Source organism: Corythoichthys intestinalis, chromosome 6 (assembly GCF_030265065.1).
Source record: "Corythoichthys intestinalis isolate RoL2023-P3 chromosome 6, ASM3026506v1, whole genome shotgun sequence".
In the NCBI taxonomy this organism is placed as follows: Eukaryota; Metazoa; Chordata; class Actinopteri; order Syngnathiformes; family Syngnathidae; genus Corythoichthys; species Corythoichthys intestinalis.
The window spans coordinates 5,834,088-5,857,201 of record NC_080400.1 but is presented as its reverse complement, the minus strand read 5'-3'; the positions used below and the strand labels follow the sequence as shown (position 1 = coordinate 5,857,201).

Here is a 23,114-nt window from a genome sequence, read left to right as displayed (position 1 = left end):
TGCCGCTTCGTACATTTTGCTCAATGGGCTGAATTCTTAATCAGATGAAATCGTGACCCTGCCAACGTCTTCCTATGCTAGAGCGCTATAATGACAGGCAGGTGCAAAATGGCAGATTAAAAAAAGACTAATTTCTCATCATCTGCGCTTTGCCAAAGTGTTGTGTATAGTCAAATTGTTGGAAAATATGATTCTAACTCACATAATAAGGCTATTTAAGATTTTTTTTTTTTTAAATGCTGTAACAGGCGCTTTAACACTTATGCCTATTTTGGCTGAATTTGCAGACCTTTGATGTTGCCTTTAGATTTCAAAGAAAAAAATTGTTCACGATGACCAGGTTGGGTCCCTTTCTTCAGGACACCATAACCTTCATGTCCAAACTGTTGTTTTCTTCACTGACCAATTAGAATGGACCCAAAATGACAAAAAAAATGTTTGGGTCAAAATTTGTAATATTGGTGTGCCATTGACAACCAGACATGTTTAAAACATTTTGAAGCTTGATAATTTGTTAGGATAAACATTCACCAGAAAAAAATAACACTGCGGAGCTTTATGTCTGATAATTCAACAAAAACAGCAGGTATGGTCATAGGCATTTGTGTCCTTTCTACATACCATGGTCAAAACAGGTTTTATACAGGAGTTCAAGAGTGCAAAATAGTGAATATTTTTTTATACATGGAGGAAAACACAGACAAGGCTGAAAAAGCAGTTTCTGCTCTTGCACCCCTTTTTCAAATAAACTGCTGTATTTCAAGCCAAAACAACTGTTGTGTTTGACAAAACAGTATGTCTACATGTTGCCATAGCAGATTCATGGCGCAATAAGCCCCCAAACTATTTTTAATTTGTCCGTTTTAATCTGTACACCCGTTAGAGACATTGCGCAACCGCTTGCCTTTCAACCTAGCAATAAAAAGAAGGTAAGTAATCATATTATTCGAAATGTCTGTCATTTTTAGCTTAGAATCATTAATGTCTAATATATCCTTAAAAAAAAAAAAAAAAAAAAAATTATTCACTTGCATATTGTAAACAAATTACATCACAATGAAAAAATTGGCGTCTGTAAAATAGTCACGGATATCTACCTCATAACTATCATTTTATTGTATTTTTTTTCTGTTACTGTCGCATTTCCCCCAATATTTTAGATGATAAATAATCGATCCAAACAAAAATATTGAAAAAAAATCTTGACCTCCTTTATGTCTGCGAGTTCTACATCATGACCCTTGTTATATTACCATGTTTCACCCACAAAATCCCCCAGAAATCCAGCTGTGGCCATTCACAGCTGTGTCTTGACACTTGGTGATACGCGCTACATGGAAGTTTTTGGATCGAAACAAGGTAAGTACACGATAATATCTCGTTAAAGGCATGGGGTCTTTAATTCTGCTCCCGCATCCTCTCACCTCCAGACACGGTCTCACTGTTTGAAAAAAAAGTTTTTAAATGTTCTCCAGTTCAAAATTTTTTCCCCCCAGAAAATGGAGATTTTAAGCTTTCCAATGATGTATCACACATGCATAAGGACCATTTTTTAAATTTGGCCAAAATGGGGGTCTCAGAGCGGAACTTCAAGTCACCTGTTTTCCGCCATATGTGTATGTATACATATATGGCGGAAAACGGACAAGGCTGAAAAATCAGTTTCTGCTCTTGCACCCCTCTTTAAAATAAACTGTTGTGTTTGATAGAACAATACGTCTATATGCTGCCATAGCAGATTCATGGCGCATTAAGTCCCTGAACTATTTTTAATTTGTCCGTTTTACCCTGGAAACCCCCGTTTACAGACATCACGCAACAGCTTTTGTTTCAACCTAGCCATAAAAAGGTAAGTAATCATATTTATTATTTGAAATGCCTGTCATTTTTAGCTTTGAATCATAGATTCAGGTCTAATATTTAGTTGGATGCAGGCCTACCTTTGAGGGGTGCCGGCGGGGATCGCGGCGTGGTGAAGGTGTAAACGGCAGAGAAGGGGCCCGAGCCCGCCTCATTCAAGGCTTGAATGCGGAACGCGTACGAGGTAGACTCATTCAGCCTCTGCACTTTGTGGCTCTGGCAGGTTCCTTCATACAAGGATGAAAATCTGCAAAGACACAAGGAATTTTTCCCCCCAAAATCTTCCAATATTCATCTACGACAGCGTACTAGGGCCAAACAAAGAAAAAAAATAGGACTATGAGAAAAATATTACAATAGTACCAGAAAGTCGTAATGTTACTAGGTTCAAGTCCTCAGTGACCTCAGATCAACCTTTTAAGGAATTGTAAATACCTCAAAAACAATTACAGTGCAAACTAAACTCCAGCACACGCCTGTGCACAGTGGCTCTGGATGTTTCTACTCCAGATTCAGTCCACTGTTTCTGCATGTCCCCCAAGGTCTGGAATTGGCCCTTCTCCACAATCTTTCTCAGGGTGCGGTCACCTCTTCTGGTTGCACAGCGTTTCCTTCCACACTTTTTCCTTCCCGCTGAGGTGCCTTGATACGGCACTCTGGGAACAGCCTATTCGCTCTAAAATTTCTTACTTTGTCTTAGCTTGTTGATTGAGGGTGTCAATGATGGCCTTCTGGACAGCAGTCAGGTCGGCAGTCTTGCCCACGATTGCGGTTTTGAGTAATGAACCAGGCTGGGAGTTTTTAAAAGCCTCAGGAATCTTTCACAGGGGTTTTGAGTTAATTCGTTGATTCAGATGATTAGGTTAGTAGCTTCTTTAGATGACCTTTTCATGATATGCCAATTTTTTGAGATAGGGATTTTTGTTTTTTTTCCTTGACTTTTTTGCCAAAATCATCTATATTAAAAGGCTTGAACTACTTCAAGTTGTGTGTAATGAATCTAAATATATGAAAGTCTAACGTTTATCAGTACATTACAGAAAATAATGAACATTATCACAATATGCTAATTTTTTTTAGAAGGACTAGTATTTACCACCAAAGAAGAAAATTCATTGTTAAGTAGCCAACACGGTGTTTGAATTGTAAAATTCATCGTTGTTAAAAAATTAAGACTGTTTGTGGCAGTTATAGCAGAACGTATGGAATCTCAGGAGGGCCCCCCCCCCAAAAAAATCTAATGAATTATACATAAAAGCATATTTTGTTCTTGACTTACACTTTTTATCTATGATTTTTAGGGCTGCAACTATCGAATATTTTAGTAATCGACTGAAAATTCTATCGATTAATCGGATAAAACAAATATATTTTTAGGTGAAGAGCAATTATAAATATACATGAGAAAACAAGACATTTCATCTAATCTTGAACCATTTTCAGTCAATCAATGTCTTTATTTTCGATGTATATTGTTGAAAACCGCCAACAATCGCATCTCAGATGTAACTAGAATAAAAAAAGACTAATTCACTGCTTTCACTCCAAAAACCTTTAGATCTGAAATATATACATATATATATATATACACCTAAAAATGCCGTTACGCTTGATAACACACATCACTTAAAAGTTAGGATTTTTTCCCACGTGTTTCAATTGAATTTCTATTTGTGTCAAGCCATTTTTAAGTTCTAGTAATGTTTTAAGTTAGTCTAAACTGTAAGTCCTGATAGGATTTTGAGTTTTTGCAGTGTTCAAAATAAATGTATGATACAGGCTGTATTGGAGCACATTAGGGACCAGTGCTACTTGGTGTTTTATCCTGCAATTACTACTGAGCTAAAATTGATAGTTAGCATTATTGAGTTTTTATTTTACACCCTCATCACTCCACAACGCTATGTTATGTTAAAGCCTGTATGTAAGACACGTTAGCCACGCATCGAAAGTGGTCATAATTAATAGAAACCTAGCCCTCTACAGGGCTAACATTACTTGAGCTAGAGACAGTAACGTTAATCTTATTTATTAGCGCTTAGCGCGCTTTATTAGCGCTTAGTGCTCTACTGCTTTAAGATGGCGGCTGTTTACTAACGCTGCGCAGACGAGGCCGAGTCTGACATTAAGCATCTAGTTCAACATACATGTGATCTCTGAGACTCATCAGACGCTACCTGCTACCAACGTAGCATCATGCGGGCTAGTATTTAGCAACGTCGGCGTCGTTTGTAGCGGCTGTCGGCTGCAGTAAGTTTTTTTTTTTTTTTGCTTCTTCCTCTACGCACGTGACATAAGCGCGTTGTCCCGCATTAAAAGTAGTCCGAGCAAAACGTGATGCTTCGAGCTGTCAAAATAAACGATTACTCGATGTGAATAAAATTACTCGGATCAGTTTTTAAACTCGAGTTACTCGAGTTGCTCGAGTATTCGTTTCAGCTCTCATGATTTTTAATGACAAAACTGACAATTTTGCCCTAAATGAACAGGAAGTGACCTATTGACTGACAGTGAATGCTTTGGTTTCAGGTCTATTGATGACACTAGACGTCCAATCAAGTTAATATGGAATGGATGTCTAGCGCCGTCAATGGCAGCCAGTGAGCTAACGTACACACTATTCTAATGGAAGACACTTTAAAAACGATTTATCGATTCGTGGTGGGAGCATATCCATAACGTTTTGGGCAACAAAGTATCGCGATATATCGCCAAATTGTCAGAGGTCACTCCGGAACCCAATCAAGTCACATCGGCTAGGTTCATATTACAGGTCTTAATGCACGAATCTGATTTTTCGTGTTTTTCCGACTCGAGTCAGGCATGAACTTGATGGTCTGAACGGGACAAGTCGCATAGAAGTGGACCGTTTCAACTTTCACTTTTGTATGTGGTTCAAATCCGATCTGGGCCACATTTTTTCCCAAATGTGACCGGCGGTCCGAACTGTCAAGAACCCCAAATCGGAATTCGTGCAGCAATTACGTCAGCAAAGCGCAAGAGGCACGGAGGACGGCAGCCATGTAGGCATTAGCGCCTAGCTCGAACTCTGCTCTTAAGCACGAAGCGGGCTTGACCAGTTATAAAAAAAAAATAAAATGAAGAAAAGAATATGCCTTATAATTTTTGATTTTCATTCTGTGCGCCGAATGAGCAATATTTCATGATTGCACACATGGGCGAGTCGGGGCGAACTGACGCACCCACGTCATTTCACGCACACACGTCAAGGCTCGTGTGTGCGCGTGTATGCGTTCTATCGGTCCATATAAACTTTGAATATAAGACTAAATGGGGATTATTAATTCGTGCGCATGCGTGACACTTGAACGGTCTCAATGGACAAAGAAGGTCTGAATGGGCACGCCCAAAAATCGGATTTGTGCATTGAGACCTGTAGTATGAAGCTAGCCATCTTGAGGTACCACTGTACTACGACTTTAATCCCGTAGTTCTACCCCTTCCCCCGTTCTTTGTTTGGTCCTAATACTACGTCAGTGGAGATAATCGGCGACCTGCCACTCCTGTCCTCCATCTGCAGCCGATAGTGGAGGGCGTCTGCTTTGGCCGGCCCGTCGCCCCACTTGAGCCTGAGGGTGTGGTGGCTGAAGGCGGCGCACTCCAGGCGGGGCGGCGGCGGGGGCAGGGGCTTGGTCTTCAGCTTAAAGGTGTGACTGAAAGGCCCCGCCCCCAAGCTGTTGAGAGCCTGTATGCGGATCCTGTAGCCGGTGTCGGGCTGCAGGTGGCGGAGCACGTGGCGGGTGCCGGGGCCCGCCGGGACGGGCTGCCTCTCGCCCAAGTCGATCAGATAGGACGTGATCTCTGAGCCGTGGTCGCAAGGCGGGTCCCAGCAGACCCCCGCGCAAGTGGACGGCGAGTACAGGGGCGGCCGCCGCTGCCGCGCGCCTTCCTCCTCCTCCTCTTCATCCTCTTCTTCCTCATCATAATCGTCGGGAGCCCCGAAACGGACCAGCTCCGATTCCTTCATGGCCCAGATGTTGCTGACGGCGGCCGGGACCGAGCAGGGGGTCTGGCACAGGATCGCCTCGCTGAAAGGACCCACGCCCGCCACGTTCACAGCCTGGGGAGAGGTCAGAAAACACTCGTCCACAAGATGGCGCTAGAACTTTTCAGCAAATGTCGGCATTCAATCAACCTCCGTGAAGTTGGCCTTCCATCAGACTCAAATTTTTACAAAAATGATGTCAGTGCTGCTATCATTTTAAAGATATTTAGTACTTTCATAGGTCAATCTGAGGTCAATCAGCCCGCATTTTGAATAAAAGTGGCTAAAAATGGTGTCAATCGTTCATGCTTCGTTTATGCTGTAAAAATTTAATTTCTGCTGCTATCGTTTTTGAAATATTGAGATTTTAATTTTGAGCGATGATGTCACGCAGCCCCCTCTTTATTGCAAAATGGACCTGAAATGGTGCCATTCATTTGTGCTGGGAAAAAAAATCATTTTCGCTGCTATCATTTTATAAATACTAATTTCCAGTGATGACTCGCAGCTCGTCCGTATCCAACTCCCGTGGCAGATGGAGCATACCAACTCTCTCAATAACAGAGGGGTGTCCCAACAACTTGCGCAAACGTGACACAAACAAATGGCACCCTTCAGGGTCCATTTTGCAGTAAATGGGGGTCAATTTGTGCTACATTTGCGCAAGTTGTTGGGTCACGCCCCGTTATTGAGAGACTTGGTACGCTCCGTCAGCCGCGACGGAGGTGCTGTGATTGACATCACTCGATGTTAGTTTCTCAATACCTATTTATCAATAGCAGCACAAACTAGCACAAGCCTAACACAAATGAATGACTGTGTGACATCATTACTCGAAATTAATATCTCAATATCACAAAAACAATAGCAGCACAAACGATTGACATCATTTTTAGCCATTTTGAATCAAAATGGGGGGCTGATTGACCTCAGATTGACCTACAGTGCCGGCCAAAGGTATTGGCACCCCTGCAATTCTGTCAGATCATGTTCAATTTCTCCCAGAAAATGATTGCAATTACAAATGCTTTGGTAGTAATATCTTCATTGATTTTGCTTGCAATGAAAAAAACACAAAAGAGAATGAACCCAAAAAAATTAAATCGATCGTTTTACACAAAATTCCAAAAATGGGCCAGACAAAAGCATTGGCACCCTTTGAAAAATGATGTGATGCTTCTCTAATTTGCGTAATTAACAGCGCTTGTTACTTACCTGTGGCACATAACATGGGGTGGCGTTAACTAAATCACACTTGCAGCCAGTTAAAATGGATTGAGGTTGACTCAACTTCTGTCCTGTGTCCTTGTGTGTACCACATTAAGCATGGAGAAAAGAAAGAAGACCAAAGAACTGTCTGAGGACTCGAGAAGCAAAATTGTGAGGAAGCATGGGCAATCTCAAGGCTACAAGTCCATCTCCAAAGACCTGAATGTTCCTGCGTCTACCGTGCGCAGTGCCATCAAGTGTAAAGCCCACGGCACTGTGGCTAACCTCCCTAGATGTGGACGGAAAGGGAAAATTGACCAAAGATTTCAACGAAAGATTGTGCGGATGGTGGATAAAGAACCTCGACGAACAGCCAAACAAGTTCAAGCTGTCCTACAGTCCAATGGTACAACAGTGTCAACCCGTACTATCCGTCGGCATCTGAAAGGGACGTTATGGTAGGATACTCAGGAAGACCCCACTTCTGACCCAGACACATACAAAAGCCAGGTTGGAGTTGGCCAAAACTTGCCTGAAAAAGCCAAAGACGTTTTGGAAGAATGTTCTCTGCTCAGATGAGACAAAAGTACAGCATTTTTGGGAAAAGGCATCAACATAGAGTTTACAGGAAAAAAAACGAGGCCTTCAAAGAAAAGAACACAGTCCCCACAGTCAAACATGGCGGAGGTTCCCTGATGTTTTGGGGTCACTTTGCTACCTCTGGCACTGGACTGCTTGACCGTGTGCATGGCATTATGAAGTCTGAAGACTACCAACAAATTTTGCAGCATAATGTAGGGCCCGGTGTGACAAAGAAGGGTCACCCTCAGAGGTCATGGGTCTTCCAGCCAAAACACACTTCAAAAAGCACTAGAAAATGGTTTGAGAGAAAGCACTGGAGACTTCTAAAGCGGCCAGCAATGAGTCCAGACCTGAGGGTGCCAATACTTTTGTCCGGCCCATTTTTGGAGTTTTGTGTAAATTGATAATGATGACATTTTTTTTTCTCCATTCTCTTTTGTGTTTTTTCATCGCAAGCAAAATAAATGGAGACATTACGACAAAAGCATTTGCAATTGCAATCATTTTCTGGGAGAAATTGAGCATTATCCGACAGAATTGCAGAGGCGCCAATGCTTTTGGCCGGCACTTTATAAAAGAATTGAAAATATCTCAAAAACGATAGCAGCACAAATGAAACTTTACAGCACAAACGATTGACATCCTTTTTGATAAACGTAAATTTGTGTCTGATGGGGGGCCAACTTCACGGAGGTATTCAATCATTCTATCAATAAGTTTTATCACGAGTAGCCGTCCAATTAGTGGAACGTTCGTTTATTCGCTGCCATCCCTCCCGCTTCAAATCTTTGTTTCAAATTGATGTCATATCAAAGTACAGGTAGTCCCTGGGTTACAAATTAGTTCCGTTCTTACGGTGGGCGACGTAACTAAATTTCAGCGCATGTCAGAATAAACTGAGTAAAATACCTTCACAATACCTATCCAAAAAATCCAAAGTATTATATTTTGTTTAATGATGGAGTATACACTGTCCTTTGGTGGCAGCGTTGGGTCTGGCTGGGCTGTCGCCTTGTATGATTGAGAAGAAGACTCCAACATCTGACATGGATAGATAGATGCGCTCTGGTTTGGTCCACATAAGGCTGCAAGTTGTTTCGGCTAATATGTGTTTGTGTATGCATTCGTAATTAAATTTACAGCTACAGTTTGTGGAGTTACGTGGGAGTGATTTGCTATGAGAATTGTAAATACCGTATTGGCCCGAATATAAGACGGCCCTGATTATAAGACAACCCCTCTTTTTCAAGGCTCAAGTTTGAAAAAAGACTTTTTGAACACCTAATTTTTATACAGAAAATAATTACGGTACATCTGAAACAAATATTTATAACAATATATCTGAGAGAAAAAGCTTGTTATTTTGCCTCATTCAAATCTTCATATCTGAACATTGAAATATGTAAACTAAAGTGCAATCACACTCATAAATGAATGGCTTCTGGTTTTTGAAATGTAAATAAACCAATCTATTGGGATAAAACAACAAAATTGCAATAACTGCATTAACCATCAAAGTGAGGTCTAACTGTAACTGTAGTCTTGAAACAAATCTGAATAAGGAAAAATATTAATAATGCAATAAAATAATGCAAACTGGTTAAACTAGTAGCTGAGATCTGTCATGACAGAACATCTCTTCAATGATATCTGGCGCCATTTAGCGCCGTGAATGGGTATAATGTCTAGACCCCGAATATAAGACGACTCCCACTTTTTCAGTCTTATTTCAATGCAAAAAACACTGTCTTATAGTCGGGCCGATACGGTACGTTACCATTCGTAGCATTAGAGCTAGTGGACTTTTATTAGGCAAATTAGGTTAATTGAATTTACATTGTGAGTACAATACAATACAACGAGTGTCATTTTGAACATAAGTGTACATATGCGTGTTACATTTTTACAATTTGTCAAGAGTGAAAGAACTAAAAAGCTTCAAAAAGCACAATTGCCATGTTTGCAGTCTGTAAAGTTGAACAACTTTACATTTAGTGAGGTACTAGTATAAGGTACTGTTTAATGTGACTAGAGACAAAATGGCGGACGAGACTCCTGCGTTTTTAAGTGGAAATCGCGCAAGGAAAGTACGTCACAACGCGGGTGAAAATTTTGAGTACCGTGACAACGGCGTTACCTGAACCCTGCAGAAGTAGTTGGTGGCGGGCAGCAGGCCCTTTATCTCGTGGGCGAGCGCCGGTCCGCTGTAACACACCTGCATGCATCCTTCAGCGGCCCCCCACTCCAGCCGAAAGTCCGTCACCGGGGCCCCGTTGCAAAGCGGCGCCTGAAATCACGATTTTAACTTTAAATGGCCAGTACCTCAATATACAAAATTGATTCCGGAGTGGCTTTCATATAGTGCTGCAACGATGAATCGATTAACTCGAGTAATTCAATTAGAAAAAAGCTTCGAATAAAATTTTGCTGCTTCGCGGATTCGTTTAACTCATTCACTCCCAGCCATTTTCACCGGAGCAAGCCCCTTCGCTCCCGGCTGTTTTACTGGATTTTGACTGATTTTGCAAGGCCCAAAGAAAATTCTGTTCAATTGCTATATAAACATGGAACCCACCAAAAGAAAGATTAGACTCTCTTCTTTCAGCAGGAAAAAAAGTAAGTTCATATCTTTTTCCATTCTTTAGATATCACCATTAGAAAATAGCTTAGTTTGGGCAATATCTGATGAAAAAACAGGAATTGAGCTTTTTGTAAAAGCATACATTTCAAACATAACTGACTTTAACACAGCTATTTTTTTTTGCTTTTGTGACATCCCAAACATCTGAATAATGTTATGTTTTCCTTCTACAAAATAACATACACAAGACAAATAGAGCTTTTGATAGCAAAGTAACAATTTATTTACACATAACTAAACTATTGAACTGAGAGATGACGCTGTTGTGGCCGCAGCTGTATCGACAGACAGGGTAAATTTTTCCCCTCATCACCGTCTGTCTGTCTCATCAAGATAGATTTTTTTTTTTTTTTTTAATCTTTCTTTCGTTGTGACCACTACCTCATAACAGAATTCACCTAGGGAACTTGTGTGGGGCATATGCCTTGTGTTCTCCACGTTTTTCTCACGCTTCTTACTTCTTCCAACTTCCGTTTCCTGACTATTTCTCTTCATATATTTCCTTTCATGGTCTGGTATGAGTTCTTCCCAAATGCGCTACTGCCCTCCAGTAGCCAGTTTTATTGCTTTAAAATGGATTTTGAGCGTTGTGCTTTGGAGCGAACTAGCATCAGAACCTAGAGGTGTCTCTTGTGATAAAAAAACGTAAAAGACGTATAAATACGTTTAGGGGAGACTTAAACAATTAAAAATAGAATGTATTTATACGTTTTTGGGAGCAAATTAGTTACAGTGCTGTTCTAATGGTTTTGAAAGTGTTTGCAATTAGTTGTATTGATTTGCGTGGATACACTGCTCTCTAGTGGCAATAGTGAATATGACATAACCTGACATAAACCTTGGTTTTACATTTCCAAAAATGTATTCTGCAACAGATGAAATGTTCCTAATCCAATGACAAATTTATTCGAACCAACTAGTTGATAGAGTAATCGATTACTAAACTAATTGATAGCTGTTACAGTACGTAGTATCTTTCGTATGAGGAATCGTTATTCGTAATATGGAGCGGGGAAAAAAAAAAAAAAGCTTTGAAAAATCTCGAGGTACCGCTGTATTTCAGCGACCTTACCTCCCAGCCGACGACAACGCAGCTGGGCGATTTGCACGTGACGGAAGGAGCCTTGCACGCTTCGGGGGCTCCGGGTCCCGTGGTGACGTCGTAGCGCTCCGAGAGAGGTCCAAACTAAACGGAGGCGGGGTGGGACAATTCACAAATCTGACAGTGGAACGAAATTGTACATTTTTGTTCGCATTCTCACCCCGGCCTTGTTCCCCGCCTTGAGCCGGAAGCCGTAGGTCCTGCCGGGCAACAAGCCGGCCACGCAACAGTCCAAGTCGGGTCCCTGGTAGACCTCCCGGCTCTCCTCGGACTGCGGAGCGCTCAGCTCCACGCTGTAGCAAGACACCGGACTGCCGCCGTCCACCTGAGGTGCACCTGACAATTGTGGACATGGCGGGTTTCTGATTTATGGGCAGTGTCTCGTACTTCATCAAAACCCATTAAAGGAATACATACAGTGGTATAAAAAAGTATCTGAACCTTTTGGAATTTCTCATATTTCTGCATAAAAGCACCATAAAATGTGATCTGATCTTTGTCAAAATCACACAGATGTAAAAACAGTGTCTGTTTTAACTATAACCACCCAAACATTTATAGGATTTCATTAGGGCTGTCAAACGATTAAAATTTTTAATCGAGTTAATCACAGCTTAAAAATTAATTAATCGCAATTCAAACCACCTATAAAATATGCCATACTTTTCTGTAAATTATTGTTGGAATGGAATGATAAGACACAAGACGGATATATACATCCAACATACTGTACATAAGTACTGTATTTGTTTATTATAACAATAAATCAACAAGATGACATTAACATCATTAACATTCTGTTAAAGCGATCCATGGATAGAAAGACTTGTAGTTCTTAAAAGATAAATGTGAGTACAAGTTATAGATATTTTATATTAAAACCCCTCTTAATGTTTTCGTTTTAATAAAATTTGTAAAATTTTCAATCAAAAAATAAACTAGTAGCTTGCCATTGTTGATGTCAATAATTACACAAGTCTCATGGTGCTTAAACCCATAAAATCAGTCGCACCAAAGTGCCAGCAGAGGGAGACAAAAAACAAGTAACAAGTGGCCATGACACTGCTGTCATTTTAATGTTTGAACGGGGCATGTGCGTTAATTGCGTCAAATATTTTAACGTGGTCAAAAAAATTAATTACCGCCCGTTAACGCGATCATTTTGACAGCCCCAGTTTTCATATATTAATGAGGATAGCATGCAAACAATGACAGAAGGGGGACAAATAAGTAAGTGAACCATTACGATCAATATTTTTTTGGCAGGAATAATTTCATTCATCACACACACACCACAGCATCTCAATAGGGTTCAAGTCTGGACTTTGACTTGGCCACTCCAGAATGTGTAGTTTGTTCTTCTGAAACCATTCTGAGGTTGATTCACTTCTGTGTTTTGGATCATTGTCTTGTTGCAGCAACCGTCCTCTTTTTAGCTTCAACTGTCTGACAGACGGCCTCAGGTTTTCCTGCAAAACTTTTGAATTCATTCATGATTACGAGTTGTCCAGGCCCTGAGGTAGCAAAACAGCCCCAAATCATGATGCTCCCTCCACTATGCTTCGCGGTGGGGATGAGGTGTGGATGTTCATGAACTGTTCTATTTTTCCTCCACACATGATGTGTGTTACTCCCAAACAATTCAACTTTGGTTTCATCAGTCCACAAAATATTTTGCCAAAACTAATGTGGAGTGTCCAAGTGCCTTTTTTGCGAACGTTAAACGAGTAACAAGGTTTTTTTTTTTTTTAGAGAGCACTAGGGCTGTCCCAAACGACTAATTTCCTCCCGATTAGTCAGCCGACTATTTTTACGATTAGTCGACTAATCTAATATTTTTTTTTTTTTTTTTTTAACTACTACTTTAATAATGAAATGTTTGTTGAAGCTTATTAATTCACAAAAAACAACACCTACAGTCTTTATTAATGATAAATGACATAAATCAATATGATAAATAATAATAATAATAAATCAATAATAAATCACAAACAATGAGGTCAAATGATGCTGGAATTAACTAGTGCAAAAAAATGTAAATGGAAACACTGAGACTTCACCTCTTTAACAGGAGTCAAAACAATTCTCACTCTTTTTGTGGTATGTCATTGTCTATATTGTTCTAAATGTTAAAATGAATCGAAATGTCCCGGACAACCATTTTCAGAATACTTTGTGTAAGTTCAGATGCTTTTTCTGGTGTGCATTCTGCATTTTTGGGGGAGGGGAAAAAACTGTTCAACTTTTGTTTGTTTTAACCTGAAAATAGATAAAGTAGAGGGCACACTGAAATATTACCACAACTATTTTGAATGAGAGGCACACATACTCACAGTAACAAAAATTAAATATACAGTATTGATTTTATAGTATACTACTATATGTATATACTAGGGCTGTCAAAATTATCGTGTTAACGGGCGTTAATTAATTTTTTTAATTAATCACGTTAAAATATTTGACGCAATTAACACACTTGGCCCAGCTCAGACAGATTTAAATGACAGTAGAGTGAAAGGGCCACTTGTTAATTGTGTTTTGCGGAGTTTTGCTGCCCTCTGCTGGCGCTTGGTTGCGACTGATTTTATAGTGTAAGTAATTATTGCCATCAACAATGGCGGGCTTCTAGTTTATTTTTTGATTGAAAATTTTACAAATTTTATTAAAACGAAAACATTAAGAGGGGTTTTAATATAAAATTTCTATAACTTGTACTGACATTTTTCATAAAGAACTACAAGTCTTTCTATCCATGGATCACTTTAACAGAATGTTAATAATGTTAATGCCATCTTGTTGATTTATTGTTATAATAAACAAATACAGTCCTTATGTACCGCATGTTGAATATATATATCCATCTTGCGTCTTATCTTTCCATTCCAACAATAATTTACAGAAAAATATGGCATATTATATAGATGGTTAGAATTGCGATTAATTGCGATTAATTACGATTAATTAACTTTTAAGCTGAAATTAACTCGATTAAAAATTGTAATCGTTTGACAGCCCTAGTATATACACAATGATACTTTATAATATAAAGTGACTAACATTAGTGCAGTCATGGATTACAGTAAGCAGGCCAGTGCTGTTTCTATATATATTTTCATTATATCATGTATATACAGGATGTATGTATATATTTTCCCCAAGTGGGAGCTTCCATGATCCTAATAAATTTAATAATAATTTTTAAAAAATTATATAATTATATATATATATATATACATTAATTATTTTATCAAATAAAAATGCACTTTGATACGACGCACATAAAGGTAACCTCCATTTTAAAAAACATCGCTGGAAAGTTGTATGGACTTACAATCCGCTAGCTTGTTGTTTCTTCTTGTCTTCGAAAATTATACTTGGATGACGGCGCTTCAAGTGTTCATAGCCGACGTGCTACCGTGGTATGGGAGCTCAACTTAGCAAAGAGTACAAACAGTGGCACCCTCCATATTTTCCTTGATATAATTCCAGTTATTCTGGTCCGCTTTTTTGGCTTTATGCCACTTTCACGTGTCACCAATTCTGCCCTTTTTGGTAATTGGCGGTGTTTTCAACTCCTCGCCATAGTGAGGAGTGAACCTGCGATTCACTTGGCTCGTTGTCGTCGGTTCGGCCCATGTCCTCCTCAGGAAGGCAGCGGCGTGCATAAAAACACCGAGAGGCGTCGGATGGCTCTTTATACTTTTAATGTCCAAAATAAAAACGCAGGGGCTGCAGCCACTGAACTCCGCGCTACCCGCGCACTTTCCAAACTCACGGAGCTCACTCCCTCTCTTTCGCTCACTCTCTCTCGCTCGCCCACTTTCTTCCTCTTTGCTCAATCTGACAATGCCGGTCACATTGAAATAACAGCGGCCCCCTTGGGGGTGTTAGTAACAACCGCTTGCATCGCGAGCGCCCGCCATTCTAAACTTTATCCACATGTAAATTTTTTTTTTAAACACGTCAATACCCGTCGACGGTATGTTTTGCCCGTCGACGTATTTACATCATCGATGACGTCGACTAGTCGGGACAGCTCGAGAGAGCACAGGCTTTTCCCAATGGAGTCCTTTTATTAGCACCATTCTTGGAAATAGTTTTACATACTAGTTTAGTTGATGTGTTCACAGAGATATTGGACTGTGCCAGAGATTTCTGTAAGTCTTTAGCAGACACTCTAGGGTTCTTTTTTACATCTCCGAGTATTCTGCGCTGAACTATTTGCGTCATCTTTGGTGGACGGCCACTCCTTGGGAGAGAAGCAACAGTGCCAAACTCTCTCCATTTGTGGACAACTTCTCTGTCGATTGATGTATTTATGTCACACTGCTGTTGCCATAGTGTGCACTTCTTGTGGGTGTGGTATTACAGGACAAAAGGAATCTCTGTGATGTGTCAGGGGCACATATGAAGAGAAGCACACTGAATAAAGAAGTGTTGTTCTATTCAAGTTTCAGCCTTAAATGTACTTAGATTAAAGAAGTACATAACAGTTTTGTATCCTTTCCCAGCTTTATACAAATCAACAATCCTTCAGACAGCTCTTTTGACTGAGCCATGATGCACATCAGACAATGCTTCTCATCAGGACAATTCTTACCAGGTGTATGTTTTACAGTGGACAGGGCAACTTTAGGCCACTCATCAGTGATTGGGCACACACCTGATTTAAATTGTTTGGTAAAAATAGGTTTCAATTAGGGCTGTCAAAATTATCGCGTTAATGGATGGTAATTAATTTTTTAAATTAATTATGTTAAAATATTTGACGCATTTAACGCACATGTTCCGTTCAAACAGATTAAAATGAGAGCACAAGGTTATGTCCATTTGTTACTTGTGTTTTTTTGGTGTTTTGTCGCCCTCTGCTGGCGTTTGGGTGCGACGGATTTTATGGGTTTCAGCACCATGAGCATTGTGTAGTTATTGACATCAACAATTGCCACGTTTACATTGAGCCAAATATTCCAATTACAATCGGAATATTTGTTCAAACCGAATAAATGTGTTCCATATAAACACCTCATTCGGAATGAACAGGCCCAAACCGAATGGAATTTCATTCCGATTCACAGGGGTGGAATATTCCTTTTCCCAAACCGATTAGAAGTCAAATTATATCATGTAAACAGGGAAGCGGAATGGTGTCTGGTTGCGTTCTTTCTGCGCATGCTCCGTACTGACGTGGTGACGTCACTTGGTGACGTAAGTAACGTCACTTGCAACATGGCTTCCAAGCACTCTCTATCATTCTGAAGTTTTGTTTCCACTCGAAAAGTTAAAACAGCAGCTGATCTGACGATCGATCTCCATGTTTTGCAACGTGACGCTTTGTTTTGATTAATCTGCGCATGTCAGACGGCAGTTGTCAAACGTCCTTTCGGAATAAAGGCACATGTAAACGCTGGATCGGAATAGATGAAGTGACATGTAAACAGCTGATGTGAAATTTCCATTCGGAATGATTTGAATCGGTATGAATAAAAGTCAGCATGTAAACGTGGCTAAAGGCAAACTACAAGTTTATTTTTTGATGGAAAATTTTTAAAATTTTATTAAAACAAAAACATTAAGAGGGGTTTTAATATAAAATTAATATAACTTGTACTAACATTTATCTTTTAAGAACTACAAGTCTTTCTATCCATGGATCGCTTTAACAGAATGTCAATAATGTTAATGCCATCTTGTTGATTTATTGTTATAATAAACAAATACAGTACTTATGTACAGTATATGTACAGTACAGTATGTTAAATGTATATACAGTATCCGTCTTTTGTCTTATTTTTCCATTCCAATAATAATTTACAGAAAATATGGCATATTTTATAGATGGTTTGAATTGCGAATAATTACGATTAATTAATTTTTAAGCTGTGATTAACTCGATTAAAAATTTTAATCGTTTGACAGCCCTAGTTTCAATTGCTCTTTAAGTTTCCTTAGGCAGAGGGTTCACTTATTTCCCCCCCCATTCTGTCATTGTTTGCATGCTATCCTCATCAAAATATGAAAACCAATACATGTTTGGTTGGTTTTAGTTAAAGCAGACACTGTTTTTACATCTGTGTGATTTTGACAAAGATCAGATCACATTCGATGGTGATTTCATGCAGAAATGCGAGACATTCCAAAAGGTTCAGATACCTTTTCATACAACTGTACATCAATATCTTGTCAGCTATATACTGTACCTCCTATTCTGTGCATTGTCATATACGCAATATTAGCACTACCTTACCACTTACTGCTAATCACTTATTCCCTTTATTCCCAATCTGTGTAAACTGTAACCAGTGTTATTGATATTAGCCTGATTGTACTTTGGTTCTAAGTCATGTATGTTATGTCAAAGCTTTAAATCTCATTGTACTATGTACAATCACAATAAAGGTTTTCAATTATATTCAAAGAAAACTTACCCCAACGCAGTTGCACTTCCCGGGCTTTGGGTTTGCCCACGAGTCGCGGGGGTTGGCAGGGACCGGGGGGCACCGCGGGAGTCTGGATCTGCAGGGTCTCCGACAGCTAGAGTGTGGGGTGGGCACAAAGCATTTTTATTTGAACAACTTTCAGCAACCTTTTTTTTTGGTTCGGTACACAGACATTTATTCAGTTCAAAATGGCAAAGGTGAGCGTGATGTCTGCCATAATGATGGATGATGAATGATGGATACTTTAGCTAGGCCTGTCGCGATAACAAATTTTAGTGTGCGATAATTATTCTCATAAATTATTGCGATATGCGATATTATTGCGCCCCCCCAATTTTTTTTTTAACCAATTTACAATAACACAGTGTGAATACAGTATAGATTAATAGATCAAGTACACCCATTTAAACACGATAAATATTTACTCTTAAATTCAAATATACTTTTTAAGAAATCACAACTAAAAACAATAGACCCTGCCTCTTAAGTAAAAAACAACAATATTGATACCGCACAGAAACACAGAATAAATAAAATGTGTTTTTTAAAAAAAAAAAATTGCACTTAATAACTTAAGCATTTAGGAAAATGAAAACATTTCCCGTCATAGCTTCTGCAATGGTGTTCCATAGGGATGTAACGATACAGTTAAGTCATGGTTCGGTACGAATTTTGATACGGGGGACACGATTTTCGATCTGATTCAATACATTTAATGCTCTGTAAAAAAAAAAAAAAAACAACAATTGTATTTTTTGTTTCTTTTTTTTTTCCTTTTTGTTTTGCTAACGAGCAAAAAGTAAATTGCCATCATATAAACATGCATTTTAGTGCATAATATTTACGTGCTTACTGATATGACAAAAATTTGTATAAAAGTGCTGAGAACAATCTTTACTGTTTGTAAAGTGAGGCGGGGCACACCGTTGATTGCTACAGCTCTCTTAGCAGCTAGGTTTACTACATGAGCAAGACATCCTATTTATGGTCCGAATCCATCTGTGTCACGTACTGTATTAACAATATTTGCAACATTATCTATAGTCACTGGTATGGATTGATTTGGCCTTCTTAACTTCCATTCAGTCATGACAGTTGAGAATTCATCGATGTAGTATATGGACTACATGTCCCATAATCACTCTGGGCTCACGTAGCCAATGGCATGGGACGTAGCACATCTAGTGTGCCATTTCATGATATCTAGTGTGTGCGCGCAACCGCGCATTAAAAAAGTTAGCAAGCGCCGCTGAAGTCACGTCTGCTCATTACTACACAACACCAGCATATGACGGCTTTCATAAACAGGACGAGTTTGAAGCACAGCGCTCTTAATTTCATTCAGCTCTTCGTTGTCAAAGTGAGGTTATTCGTAGCAGCCAAGTCGGTAACAATGTTTTGGCGGACTTCGTTGTAAATATCCAGCGTTGTGCCGAAAAATAGCCGCCCCGCGTGAAATGTCACTCCTGACGGGAGCACCCACACGTCAACAACACCGGCGCGCCATAGATGGTCCACAGTCACTCCGGAGCACTGACGCGGCCGGTATACGTTGGACAATAGGATATAATGGGAACGATTGGCTCTGGCGCTAGTTTTTGCCGGACCTGGAACGAAGATGCATTTTGCGCAGTTGGTAACCAACTTTTAACAGCGCGTCTGCTGCACACGCGCACACACATGCACGCGAGGCGATAAACCGCAGCGGAAAAATTACCGCCTTTATTTTTATATATCGCGCGATATATGGAATTATTGCATATTGCGACAGGTTTAACTTTAGCTCATGATTTCAAAAATAAAAATAATCACATAACAAACTGAAAAGTAGGCATGTGCTGGTATGAGATTTTGACGGTACGACAACCGTGGGCAAAAATACCGCGGTTTTTCACGGTATCGCAATTATAGGTATATTATGGGTTTTAAAAAATGATTATTTTTTTCCCATTGAACAGGATTTTTTATTTATTTTTTTCCAGAACATAGTTGCAAATTGGAACATGAATATATTGTTAAAATAAACTATCAATAAAAAAATATATTTTTAAATACAATTAAAATAAATATAACTTATAGACCATACCCACAGCCACAGCTCAAGTTGCTCAAGATTAGAGCAAGAACAAAATAATTTCTATATAAAAGTAAAAACACGTCTGAATGACATTTTTAAAAAATTGTACTACATGATTTTTGGAGGTTGGAAAAGCTCAAGTGAAGTTTCGCCATTTTCAGCCACTGTGTCAGCTCTAGCCTACATGACGTCATGCCTATGTGTTAAAAAACAAAGAATTCTTAAGTTGATTAAATTAGTTAAAAATGTATAAGTTAGTTTAAAGTGTAAATATTGTGTGGAAAGGTTTCATCTAAACAAACAAACAAAAAAACAATGGGACTGAGACCTCTCCTTGATCCAGCGAACGTGGATTTGTGCTTAGGGCAAGAGCATCTTTTGCAATTAGCGATCTTTGCTGCTATCCCCTTTTCCGCTTCATTCAAGCGAATCAAGCTTGTTTTCTCACTCTGCGGCTGTAACACTCGACGAAGTTGCACTCCCAGCTAAGCCTAGGCTAACATTCGTCTTTGTAAGCTTTTAGTTAGTTTGTATATTGAATTTGAAAGGAAAATGTGTGTTTTGTTTTTGGCGAACTTTTTCATGCTGCTAATCTGTTGAAGCTACTCACACATTGAAAAATACAATTGGACAACGTTTTAAATGTATTCGTTTTGTATATTCTACTTACCATGATTTGAGAGCTCAATAAATTGAAGAAAAGTACACCTTATCTTTGGAGCATTTGTTTTTGGGTTCACTGGCTGTCTAGCCGATAGCGTCACTTTCACACACAGCAACAAATGGGAGGGGGTGAGCGCTGCCGCGCCAAGCCACTTCTGGCTGCATTTTTGACACATGAAAAATAGCGAATACCGTACTACGGTCTGATGGAAAATTTTAGTGGTTTTGAAACCGCGACGTTTTCACACCACGGTAAACCGTGAAACCGGTAAAGCATAACTAGAAAATTCATGAAACAAGTGGAACAGTAACCGAAGAAATAACTAGCGCAGAACAAGACCTAGGAATGTTATTTAAATCCTCAGCGCCGCATTGCATGCTGGAGGGTATGGAGAGCAAGTTGCAATGTTTTGGGATGTCCACAGTGTTGATAGCAGAGGTTATCAGTCTCTCCCAAGGGAGCAGTGATGGCCAAATAAAGCTTCTTGAAGCAATGAAGCTGCATGGCATTTCATTTGCTCTTTTCCTGTTCATTTGAGAGAATTTACAGTTTACGTCCTGCTGATTTTGAGTCGGTCTCTATTCGTTTGGGGACATTGAGTTCAGTAACCCAAAATCAATTGGAAGTGACCTGTAAATGCCCAGAATCAACAGGAAATGACGTGAAATGCTTCAACGTGAACTCATCGTCTGGCAATGGCTGCCACTGAAAGCCTTCGACGTCCAATCCGTTTGAAGTGCGAGTGTGCCACTCTCCCACCCTTAGATTGAAAATATATCTCCTACAAAAATTTGTCATCGCGGCAGGCCTACCAGAAAATTACAAACCACAGATTTAAAATAAAAGCAGCGACCGTGAACGCCCTTAAAAGTTCAAATGACAAAAATGAAAATCTAATGCCAGCTCCCCATCGAAGCCTTTATCTAGATTTCCCGGCAACGCGTGTTGACGAATGACTCACCGGGCTCTGCCCCCCCTCGCTCATGCAGTACACTCTGGTTTGGTAAGAGTATCCAGGCTTGAGACCGTCGCAGAGGTGCTCCGTGGCCGGACCGGCGTACGTCGACTCCCACAAACCTGCGCAAACGCCATCGTGATGCAAATCCAACAGACAGTAAATTCAACCTTGAGTTTGTTTACTTACCGCTTAAACCCTCTGACATTTCCACGATGTACTTAGTGATACTGGCACCACCGTTTTCTCTCGGAGGATCTGAAACCAAATGAACAATTATTAACTCGTTGATGGTTATAGACGTCCAATCGTCTGGCTCAAAAAAGCCAAGTTAAGACTCTTTAAATGAGTTTATCGCTCACGGACGTCAAATCCATTTTAAGTGGGAGGGTTGTTCATTATTTTGCTTCCATCCCTCTCGCTTCAAATGGATTGGATAAATATTGCCGTCAATGGGTGTTTTCAAGATTCATCTACTTCTTTTACCAACTACTTAAAGACATTATTTTTCACACACAGTTGAGGACACCAAACCACAGAAAGTTAATTACAAAATACAGGAAAAAAACTTTTTTCAAAGGCACAAAAAAAGGGGCAAAAAAAGTCACCTAAATAGAATTTTCAATGGCATCCCAAAACACCCAAAATAAAATAAAAATATGAAAAAATGTAATTAAAAAAAAAAAAAAAAAAAAAAGACAAAAACGCATCAAAGGGAAAAACTAACTACAAAGACCCTCAGGGGACACGGAAATTAAAAAAGTGGGTGGGGGGGGGGGGGGAATCACAAAAAAAAAAAAAAAAAAAAAAAAAAAAAAAAATTTGTTGAGGCAAAAAATACTGCCCCCTCATCCCAAAAAAAGAAAAACACTTAGGGTGCTTGATAAAAAAAAAATATATATAATAATAATGAATAAAATAAAATCAAAGCAAAAAAAAAAAAAAAAAAAAATCGAAGGCATCCCAAAAAAAACAAAAATAAAAAAAGATAAAATAAAACAAAAAAATTATAAAAATGCACCAAAATAGGGAAAAACTACAAAGCCCCTAAGAGGACATGGAAGGGGAAAAAAAAGACTGAGGGGAGAAAAAAAATGTACGTAAAAAAAATTTATATTTTTTGTCGAGGCAAAAACGGTATCCCAAAAAAGTCAGGGTGCTTAATGAAAAAGGAAGTCAAAACAAAAAAATAATTAAAGCAAAAACTAAAAATATAAATCGAAGCAAAAACGATGTTTTACCTTCGAAGCAAAGGTTTTTTTTTTTTTTTTTAACATCGAGGGGAAAAAAATTTTGGGGGGGCGGGGGAGGGTCTGTGTGTTAAAGTGATACGCTTCCGTACAAAACAAAAGAAAAATGCTCCAAAAATATATGGCGAAAAACGCAGACAAGACTGAAAAAGCAGTTTCTGCTCTTTTTCCCTTCTTTAAAATAAACTGCTATATTTTAAGCCAATATGAACTGTTGTGTTTGATAGAACAATATGTCTACATGCTGCCATAGCAGATTTACGGCGCATTAAGCCCTCGAACTATTTTTAATTTGTCCGTTTTACCCTGGAAACCCCCGTTTACAGTTGTC

General features: G+C 39.3%; 1 protein-coding gene across 5 annotated transcripts in view; it reads right to left on the bottom strand.

The window, feature by feature from the left end:
- fndc3a (fibronectin type III domain containing 3A) overlaps positions 1–23,114 on the bottom strand; it is a 159,973-nt gene that overhangs the window by 11,769 nt on the left and 125,090 nt on the right. For all 5 annotated transcript variants that reach the window (XM_057838462.1, XM_057838461.1, XM_057838464.1 and 2 more), the window contains 8 exons: positions 21,723–21,791; positions 21,540–21,655; positions 17,826–17,931; positions 11,561–11,736; positions 11,371–11,484; positions 9,795–9,944; positions 5,376–5,941; positions 1,941–2,107 (listed from right to left, as the gene is read on the bottom strand). In XM_057838462.1, coding sequence (XP_057694445.1) covers positions 1,941–2,107; positions 5,376–5,941; positions 9,795–9,944; positions 11,371–11,484; positions 11,561–11,736; positions 17,826–17,931; positions 21,540–21,655; positions 21,723–21,791 — 1,464 coding nt within the window. The remainder of the gene's footprint in view (positions 1–1,940; positions 2,108–5,375; positions 5,942–9,794; positions 9,945–11,370; positions 11,485–11,560; positions 11,737–17,825; positions 17,932–21,539; positions 21,656–21,722; positions 21,792–23,114) is intronic.